Source organism: Coenobita brevimanus, chromosome 29, assembly GCF_032717465.1.
Source record: "Coenobita brevimanus isolate Jiangsu-jjx chromosome 29, ASM3271746v2, whole genome shotgun sequence".
NCBI lineage: Eukaryota > Metazoa > Arthropoda > Malacostraca > Decapoda > Coenobitidae > Coenobita > Coenobita brevimanus.
This window is the reverse complement of record NC_136982.1, coordinates 39,611,763-39,622,586: the sequence shown is the minus strand read 5'-3', so window position 1 is coordinate 39,622,586 and position 10,824 is coordinate 39,611,763. Positions and strand designations below refer to the sequence as shown.

The following is a 10,824-nucleotide window of genomic DNA, read 5'->3' as shown; positions in this document are numbered from 1 at the left end:
CACATTTCGCCACCACAACAGTACTATTTACCTGTCCAGACGAGCAGGGGGAACGTAAAGGAGCAGTAACGAATCTTAGCATCACCAGCCCAGATGAATCAAAGCAATACAGAAGTGAAGTAACAAGTTTTTCCACCACACCAACCCAACAGGATCTGGAGGGGAACATGAGGGAAATGGCAAGAGTCTCCGCCAAAGCCATCACCACCACCATCAGCAACCCTTAGCACGAGAGAGGAATGTCAAATCTCAGGAAAGGATGTGATTTTGGTGGAAAAAATAATTGACTACGATGATGATTTTTTTTATTGTATCATTTTACTCAGTTTGTGTTATTTTTCAGACTGGTAGGGTGATGTCACCTTCTTTACTCCATCAATACCAAACAATAAAATCATCTGATAGCTAGGAACAGTGAAATGGCGTCATCATACTGGCGAGTTAATAACAGTGACCAGGACAGAAAAGACAGTTAAAGCTGCAGAGAAAGACAGAGTTTTTGTCTTGTATATTATAACCTGCACTCTAAAACTATAAAGGATTTGAGAACTGTACCTTTAAAAGGTAGCTAAATAAATAAGCTGCATACTGACTCCTACAACATTCCTAAGATAATCCCTACAATTCATCACAATGTCACTTGTACACCATCTTAACAACTCTCTTCAGACTTCTGCATTCCTCATGTTCATCTCATTATTATTTTTCTGTATCAGCAATGCCTTACCATAATTACCTTTGGTTTGTTGGGCTGTGCTGCCGGAACATGTGCCCAGCTCAGGGAAGATGGGCGCCCTTGCCCTCCATAGCCCCGGGTCACCCTTGGGCAAGATGTAGCACCAGTTAGCCCACAAAAGGCAGCAGGTGTATGGTTCCCATCATCCCAGGAGGTACCACCATGGGAGTATTGTAGAGCCAAGGCCCGATAACTGGCCATACTCAACACTTACATGCAGGGAACTCAACTACATTTGCCAAGTAGTCAAAGTTTGGGCCGAGAACACTACTTATCCATCTCCTATACACAGCTCATCCTTTTGCTGGGCTATGCTTCTCCATTTTCGCACCACCTCGCCATGTGCTTGAACCTCGTTCCACCCTGGCGAAGTGCTGTATGCCACAGGAAGGTGGCTGCTTGATTTTCGTCGATGGGTCTACTGGGCCAGACAGAACGGTGTACAGTAACAACAACTTCTGGCTTGTCAAAGAAAATAAGAGAATTACAACTATTTCCACATATACTGTAAATACTGCACAGTCGGTTTGGTGGTGGAGAGGGACGCCTTCATGTGGTGATACCGGTATAACCTGGTGGCTTCACTGCCTGGCTATACAAACGTCCCTCAACCAAATCATATCCCCAAGGAGGGTAGTGGATTGCAGAAGAGCAAGTTAAGCCTGCAGTCCACTGGGTTCACATTTCAGAGGGTTTCCGAGGCTCAGCAGCTCTACGGGCAACTGATGGCCACACACAACAGCCACCATTTTACCCTTAGGCGCTATTTTAAGTTGCTTTGGATAATTCGTTACACCTCTTCCCTAGCGATATACTCTCAGTGTTAGATGTTAATATTTTGTGTACGTTATTAATGCACGCTCAGTCAGTAATTTAAATGATATAAATGACGTACAGTCAAACGCTGAAGTGTAAAATGTAAAATAAATCACTAAGGACGAGGTGTTGCGATGCCTCCTCCACTGCCCAGGATACGGCCTTGTGAAACAACGAAAGGCTGTGAACCGAATGTGCAGAATAAATCGCTAAGAAAGGGGTGTAACGAAATCTATTAACATTGTACTTCGCTTCAGAGGTGTTGGGTATCAGAGAGAAAGAGTAAGTAGTCCCACGTGGAAAATTGCCTCTACTGTGCCCTTACCAGCCTGATTGTTGCATAAAACGGCAAATATCACTTTTATTAGTGAGTTATTATTGTTGAGAAGCGAGATTTGCTGGTTATGTAGTGCTGGAGTATGCCCGACGATTCTCGAACTTTTTCGCTACGTGTCAGAGTTGCCAGTTAGCCTGCTATTTTTGAGCGGAGATATTATGTAGAATTACACATTAATATTTGTGCTCTTTTTCTTTATAATGTTTTTTTTATTTCTTATATGAGTGTTCGTTAAATCATGCAATGTTATCTCAGTTTATATGCTAAAGCATTTAGAGTGTAACGTAATGTAAGAGAACTTTGGATATTTTGGATGTCTCCGAGTTGGCAACCGTTGCTTTCCCGAGAATGTAGTAGATAGCTATAGTATACAGGAAGCTTATATAAGGATAGGGAAGGGACTAGAGGAGTCTCAGTCCAGTCTGAGTTTAGTTCAGTGTCAGTGCAGATTGTATAGCTCCGATACTTGTAAAAACAGTGAAATGTAGTTGGCAAGCATTAGGTGTAATCATTTGGTGAATAAGACCGCGAACTTAAGAAGCCAGTGTTTATTTACAGCCTGAGCTGATCTAGTGTGCAGTACTCCGAAAGGCTGCCCATAAGAACAACACTGGACATCGTCCTTCCTATACTGAACCACTGCTGTTGGAGCCTGTGGCAGTGTGGGACGGGGACGTAACATTATTTTTACGTCGATTTATGTATTTATTTATTTACTCTGTGGATGCATCACTTTTCTGTTTTTAAGTACTCATGTGGTTAGACTCTCATCTCCAACATGCCCATTTGAACAACGTTGCTCTATGCCTACACAGGAAGATGTACAGACAGACACAAGTACTTGTATCTTTCCCATGTTTGACGAATATGTAGCGGAAAAATCGAACCATCTGAAAAACACAGTATGAGATTTTTTTTGTTTTGTTTTGTGAGTGCATTTCGCCAGTTAATTTTCTTCAAACGGAACTGGGACGATAGTTTTATTTTTTAATGGTGTAGATGGGAGCCACGCATGCTACCGTATTTTGTCTGGGACGCCACAGAATGGAATGGTTTGGGAGTCACTGGTTTGCTGTATTGGCTAGAAAATGTACTGAACACCTTATTATTCTGTGTTAAGTATTGGTCACATATCTTCCTGGCCAGAGGTAGGGCATTTAGAACACCGTATTAGTCTTCAGTATTATTTATTTCATTTTATTGGTTGGTCTAAACTTGATACCGTCTGTGTCAAATTTATGCTGGTCCTCAAATGTCACTGTTTTTGTATCTGCCCAGCGCCTTCTCATGCCCTGCCGTGTTAGAACTTTCACGTGGTGGCACCGATATTACTAGGCTGTTCTACTGCCTGGTTATACAGTCCCTCAGAAAGAGAATTGTGGACTGCTGAAAAAAAAAAAAAAGAAAAAAAAAAAAAAAAGGACAACTTCACCCTGTAATCCGCCGGGTTCAGATTTAGATGAGTTTGGGGTTACAGCAACATAAGGCCCTTTTGTTAGACGACTTTTTTATTATTATTATCCTTCTTGCTACCACCAGGCGGTTATATTCAGGTTACAAAGGGTACCTCTGATGGGATTAATACAATCTCTTTTACCCCTTCTTGCAGCCGCTAAATGATTGTACTTAGCTCAAGAAGGACGTTTGATTTAGCTAATAACCTATTCACAGGGATAACGGCTTGACAGATTGGTTCTTACTACCGCAAAACCATTATATTCAGCTCCAGAAGAACCTCTCGTGAGTAAAAGGTAAAGAAGGTTGACGCCAAGAGGCTGTTAGCCATGGTGCTTAGCACCGTCACTGAAGCCTCTGAATCTGTTGCGGGGTATTCAGTTCACTCACTATCCTGGTATACAAGACCACTGCATCATCCAAGCTACCGCAGTTACCTTCCCTAGGTGTTATCTACCCCAGGTACTTATTTTGCCTTCCAACTCACAAAGGATGATTGGACACCTGAGTCGATCAGTGTCAGTTGTCTGCGCCAGGATTCCAACCTTTGCGTCCTCGGACAGGCAGTTTCATAATTAACAATGCTAATCACTGCCACCGAATGAGTGACTGCAATAAACACAACCTCCAGTAATCCCTTCATAGTTATGACGGTTGTTCTATTTAATCCTGGCTGCCTCCACATGATATTGCAATATTCTGCTCAGGAAGGAACTCTCGTAGTGCAGGTGTTCATATATTAATTCTGAATTCCGTACTTTTTGCTTTAGGCTACAATTTTGCACAAATCATGATAAGGTTTGGCGTGTTACCTGGATTACATTGGCATCATCATCATCATCATCACCTACTCAAAAAAAAAAAAAAAAAAAAAAAAGGAAAGTGGGAGGCCTGAAAATTAGGTAGAATAACTAAAAAACAGATAATAAAATAATAACCCAAACCGAATTTCCATCAACCCGGAACAAGATGGTGCTGGGCAGATGTAAACAGTGACTCTGGTGTGTGATAATGCAATACACAAATGCACCTGGCTTTAACACCTGACTCTAGGCTCTAAAGGTCCTAGTCTCGTCAGCTCAGTCCTCTACCACATCTTAACCCTTTTACTCCCAGGACGTCTTTTGTATTTAATTCTTGGCGAGCAGCCAAATAATGGAGGGGTTGCTGATGGCTCTAAATAACCCATCCATTTTGAAAGCATCCCCTAAATTGAAGAAATTCGTCTGAAGAAGAAGAAAGAATGAAAAAAAAAAAAAAAGACGTTAAAGGGTTGAAGACAGTAACAGTTCATTTCGCACACTAGCCATTAAAATTCTACCCTGTGTGCTATTTATTTCTTTTATTAATATCGAGACAAATTGCGTAAATAGCATACAAAAGGATATTAATGTGTCCTGTGCAAAAATAAATCGGTAAGAAAAAGGTTTTAGGGAGCATCTTAACTTGAGAAGAAAACGAGCCTCAGGTCCATATTCTCGTTCGGTAAGAAGGCTTCCTGACACCTTTTCCTTATCGATTTATTTTTAGATTAGCTGATTATTATCCTTGTGCACGTTATGTATATAAAGTGAAGATATAAAGTGAAGCAGTATTGGAAGAATTTTCATAGCACAGAGGAGGACAGTGAAGTGTAATAAGCAAAATAAATCGCTTAGGAAAAGGTGTTCGGGAGCTTACTTACCCGAAGAGAATACGAGCCTAAGTCTTACCCTCGTCAGCTGAGAATACACATTACCGCCTCTTCCTTACCAGTTTGTTCCTGGATAGAATGCGTTAACAGCTACTTGTATGCTATTTATCCAGTCAGTTTCTATAATGAAAGGACATACAGTACCAATAAACAACACAGACGAGAATATTGAGGCGTAATAAGCAAAATAAACAGCTAAAGATTATATTATTTTTATCAAGCGGACGAGAAGAGGTCCTTGAAACTTTAGTCTTTTAAAAGCTTCTTCGTCAATGGATCACATCGATAAGCACCAGATACATAAAAAGACGGGTTACATACACCATTACAGTTATTTTTTTGTACAAGCCTAACTTTATCAAATTACTGTACTCTTCATACCTATTTTACATATAGTACATCTAATTACTTGAGCTCTGTGTGGGGCGTCGTAGTCTGTTTGTTTTCATCTGGTAAAAGACATGTAACTCTCTGCAGCTGAGTTGATGGCCAAGTGTAGTGGCTGAAGGGTGAATTTGACTAGTAACCAAGGAGACTCATACCAGTAACCAAAGAGACTCATTAGTAACCAAGGAGATTCGTACCAGTAACCAAGGAGACTCATACTAGTAACCAAGAGACTCATTAGTAACCAAGGAGATTCATACCAGTAACCATGAGACCCACACCAGTAACCAAAGAGACTCATACCAGTAACCAAAGAGACTCATCAGTAACCAAGGAGACTCGTACTACTCATACCAGTAACCAAAGAGACTCATACCAGTAACCAAGGAGACTCATACCAGTAACCAAGGAGACTCATACCAGTAACCAAGGAGACTCATGCTAGTAACCAAGGAGACTCATCAGTAACCAAGGAGACTCGTACTACTCATACTAGTAACCAAGGAGACTCATACTAATACTAGTAACCAAGAAGACTCATACAACTCATGCCAGTAACCAAGGAGACTCATACTACTCATACTAGTAACCAAGGAGACTCATACTCATACTAGCAACCAAGGAGACTTATCCCCACCTCAGCTAAGGCTCAGTGAATTTAATGGCACCAGCTGTAGGAGTAAACCAGTTCCGCCAGATGAAAACAGATTGACTCCAGTACCCACCAGCTCTGCTTACTCTACGGGAGAAACACATATGATTCCACACTGTAATGTACAGTGTAATATTACTCATTGATATTACTACTTAAAATAGTCGACTGCGTTACTGTTTACACTGTACGTACTTAGTTCATGGGTGTTTAATAAATGTACACTTTCCCCACACTTAAGGAACACTTAACGCAGGATTCTACTTTCATACTGTACAACTCAGCAAATAAAAAAAAAAAAATATTCAGACTCCTGTGTTGGAATGAAATAAATATAAGTGACATTTCCTTTGTGTGTGTGTGTGTGTGTGTGTGTGTGTGTGTGTGTGTGTGTGTGTGTGTGTGAGAGAGAGAGAGAGAGAGAGAGAGAGAGAGAGAGAGAGAGAGAGAGAGAGAGAGAGCAGTCACATATTACCTTCTTGGGGGACAGGAGGAGTTGGGGAGTAGGGGGAATCAAGGACTCATTTAAGGACCCTTTTAAGGACTCATTTAAGGACTCATTTAAGGACTCATTTAAGGACTCATTAAGGACTCATTTAAGGACAGGATACCTCCTACAGCCACCTCTAGACTCAAACTGCAGCGCATAAACAAACAGCAGAATTTTGGTGAGTTGAAACAGGGCAAACAGTGTGGTATTTCGTGATATTTCAAAACTGTATTGTGTGTATGGTCCCAAATGTGTGATGTAGAGGAGTCGCCATACTTTCTTCTTTGCTGGGTGTACGTGTAAAAATACGCTGTGACAAGGTATATAGAAAGAGTGGTGGTGGTGGTGGTGGTGGTGGTGGTGGGCCGTATGCTAGTGGGCGTAGGAGGTTCCCTGACATCTCCTTAGCGATTTTGGCGCCTTTTCCTGTTGGCATGGGAGACCTCATAGCATATTTTTCTCGGCGACTTATTTTCCTAGTACGTCTTCATGATATCTGGTCTGTGACATTTCTTCCTAATATCGTTGGTTATCAGTGACACAAAAGCGGATGTCGATGTGTAATGTGCAAAATAAATCACCAAGGAACCGGTGTTACGAAATATCCAACACCAGGTAGGAGACTATACCCATAGTTTAGATATTACACTGTAATTAATGGTATATAAACTAGTCAGGAAGAAGTGCTGGGAGACTCCTAAACCCACGACGATACGATTTCGGTGTGTCGTAGGCTAACTCTTTGGCCACACTTTTCGATTTTTTTTTTTTTTTTAATACCCAGCCTTTTTTTTTTTTTTTGTTCTATTCCAGTCACCCTTAAACGATAGTAGTCAGCCAAAAATAATCCCGTAGTGTTCAAGCCGAAAAATTAGCACAGTAACTCTATGACAAAAATCCGTAGTCGCCAGGCCGGTGCATTCAAATTAGAGCCGCGTTTTTTATGAGTTAAGAGTTTCGTGTTTTATCCCCAATTAAAGTCAGAGGATTACCGTACATTCACCTAAGAAAAAAAAATGAAAAAAAAAATGAAAAGGAAGGAAACGAGAAAAGAAGGAAGAAGGGAAGAAAATAAAGAAAATTGAGAACTGATTTCCCTCCCCGTAAAACAAATAACTCAAAGTCAAATGGCCACCCCATACGGGATTGTGGCGTCTGGCAATAGATAGATAGATAGATAGAGAACTGAGTGGCCCAACGGGATAGGTTAGGATGGGACTCGGTTCAGGCACCACACAAACACCACACACCACCACCACTGTCCTCACAACCAGACTGCTCTATGGTTCTCGGTAAACAGTCAAAGGATAGCCACCGTGTTCCTAACCCTTGCAAGACATGAGGTATACTATAGGCCTCTCACACTAACCTGGCCCAGCTTTTCGTCCTTTTGTGTCTTATTTTACGTAGGTCTGCGGAAGAAAAAGACAATACTCTGCCTCCACATCCTCGCAACAGCACTCCTTTGTTACTGCAATGTTCTAGTGTTAATCTCCTGTTCTAACTCGGTGTTCAGGATGGAGAGATGGCGATTTTAGGCCATGTTAGGGTAAAAGGAGTATAACTATTTCTTCCTATTATCCTCAGACTATTTTTTTCAGCTTATGAGTGATTTTGCGTCTTCGGAGGGTTGAAAATGTCTCTAAAAATCCTTGACAAAAATCTTAAATATTTTCTCAACGTTTCTCCAGACGATTTCTTTGAGCTATAGAGTGTTCCCTTCTCGCCAAAACCTTTATAAATCCCCGAGAAGCTGTTTGATGGCCTGAGAAATCTTAACTTTTGGGGTAACTCCTTGATGTTTTATTTGACTCAGAACTTAAGAAATATTAACTTTCTACCTCTAGGCTTTTTATCCAGATTAGGACTTTAGAAATCGTATATATGTTTGTATGTATGTACGTTTGTATGTATGTATGTATTTACGTTTGTATGTATGTATGTACGTATGTATGTGCTTTCCGTCCTCTGAAGGGTTAAGAAAACGGTGATAATTGTTCCCGTTGCATCCCCCCCTTGTAGCACCTCCCAGGAAGTCAGCACTCAGCACCAGGGTAGTCAGCACTCAGCACCCAAGTAGTTAGTCCTCAGCTCCTAAGTAGTCAGCACTCAGCACCCAGCTAGTCAGCACTCGTCACACAGGTAGTCATCCCGGGTTGTCAGCACTCAGCACCTAGGAAGTTAGCACTCAGCACCCAGATAGTCAGCACTCTGCACCCAGGTAATCAGCACTCAGGTAGCCAACACTCAGCTCCTAGGTAATCAGCACTTAGCACCCGCCTCCTACCGCCTCCATAACCTGAGCATCGCCACGGCCCAGCACAGGAGCAGGGCGTGTGTGGGTGCTGTCGTGGGTGCTGCAGAGGCCAACAGCACCTCCTCTGTGGTGCTGGAGAGGGGAGGGGACTGGCGGGAGGCACTCTGCTGACGGGCGGTGCTGCTGCTGGCCGTCCAAGCAGTCTGTGGGGCAAGCGTTCAAGAGGGAGATTAGCGATTTTTTAATAATAGCTAAATGAAGAAGCAGGAGAAATTAAGTCAATAAAGCCACCTTGCCGTAGGACAAGATGGGATGGAAATAAAGTCAATAAAGCCACCTTGCCGTAGGACAAGATGGGATGGAAATAAAGTCAATAAAGCCACCTTGCCGTAGGACAAGATGGGATGGAAATAAAGTCAATAAAGCCACCTTGCCGTAGGACAAGGTAGGATGGAAATAAAGTCAATAAAGCCACCTCGCCGTAGGACAAGGTAGGATGGAAATAAAGTCAATAAAGCCACCTCGCCGTAGGACAAGGTAGGATGGAAATAAAGTCAATAAAGCCACGTTGCCGTTGGAGAAGATGGAATGGTGACGACCTGACTATACAATTTCAGAAATCTTATTGTTTAGTCGTATTATTCACTTTACCCCAATGATAAGACAGGACCTTGTTTAACTCCTGCCTTCGAACTGATTATTCATTCTGGTTAAGTTTTTGGTAGCTCTCTAACTCAAGATAAAAAATAATCGTACACACAACACAAGCTCACTAGGATCTGTGAAGGTACCTGAGTCCTCCCGGTGGTCCTGAGTGTGGTGGTCTGAGGGGCAGGTCCTGCGCAGGGCAGAGGCTCGGTCTTCCTCACCAGCCAGTCGTGTGCCTCCTGCCGCCCCTCACTCACCAGCGCCACGCCCACCTCGTCACGGACACGGGCGTGGTACTCGTTCAGCCACCAACACTGCATTTAACAGTAATTTTAAGATTACAGTATATGCTCGTGTCCGTAGGAAATTCTTTGTCGCCGCTTACACAGTTATTTATTTTGTATGTTACTTCTCAGTGTCCTATTATGTTATATTTTCACCACACCCTCAAGATCGAAAGAAAAAATAAGGATGAATAAATTTTTAGCTTGACTTTATTGCATACGTACCACATGCAGAAATGAGCTGGCATGGAAAGAGAAAGGCTCCATCCAAACGATGACAAATTTGACTGTGCTGTTGTTGTAATGGTCCCGGTCTCATTTGAACGTGAACCCAGTGAACTACAGGCTGAGTTACCTATCTCCTGTAGTCCACTGCTCTTCTTTAGAGGGACAAGGGCGAAGGTGAGGAACTTTTATACAACTTCAGACAAAGCGGTAGTAATTTAGTTTAGGTAATCCTCATCCAAACCGCAAAATTTACATACGAGATAAAGGGGGGATCACAAAATTAGGGCAACTATTATGCAACATTTTCAAAGATAAGGGCCACAGTCATTCACACTGTTCCGATCTTCATAATCCTGGCTCCACCTGTACTGACAAACAAAATCATCCGCATATATTTTGTGTGTTTCTCTTTATAAATGCTTTTCTCATACACCTGTGGGACATTCACTCCTTCGACTACCAAGTTAAGGAGTGCCAGACCCTTGTGATGTCCACATTCATTCATATGTCATTCATAATTTCGATCCTTTGTCAATTCCTTGGCTTCCTCAACTTCCATACCTCGCCACTTCACACACGCTTACCCCATATCCAACTTCTTTCATCTGGCAGTTGTTGTTGTTCCTGTTTGACCCTAGACATATTTGGACCGCAGGCTGAAGTTACGTTTTTTTCAGCAGTCCACCATCCTGTTTTTTCGAGGACAGAGAGGGAGTCACTAGGGAAAAGTTACAAGCAAAACTTTCCACACCTGTTTGTCATTGAGGGGAAAAAAGGGATCATGTATATTAATAACTGATAAAAAAAAAAATGGCTCACCTGTTTGTCACTGAGGAGGGTC

At 42.1% G+C, this 10,824-nt stretch overlaps 1 protein-coding gene across 1 annotated transcript in view; it reads right to left on the bottom strand.

Moving 5' to 3' along the window:
• Window positions 1-8,849: 8,849 nt before the first annotated feature.
• LOC145395009 (uncharacterized) overlaps window positions 8,850-10,824 on the bottom strand; it is a gene marked incomplete at its 5' end in the record, with an annotated part of 237,831 nt that continues 235,856 nt past the window's right edge. The window contains 3 exons of the mRNA XM_080268754.1: window positions 8,850-9,026; window positions 9,597-9,785; window positions 10,803-10,824. The exon at window positions 10,803-10,824 is cut by the window's right edge and continues 74 nt beyond it. Coding sequence (XP_080124880.1) covers window positions 8,850-9,026; window positions 9,597-9,785; window positions 10,803-10,824 — 388 coding nt within the window. The remainder of the gene's footprint in view (window positions 9,027-9,596; window positions 9,786-10,802) is intronic.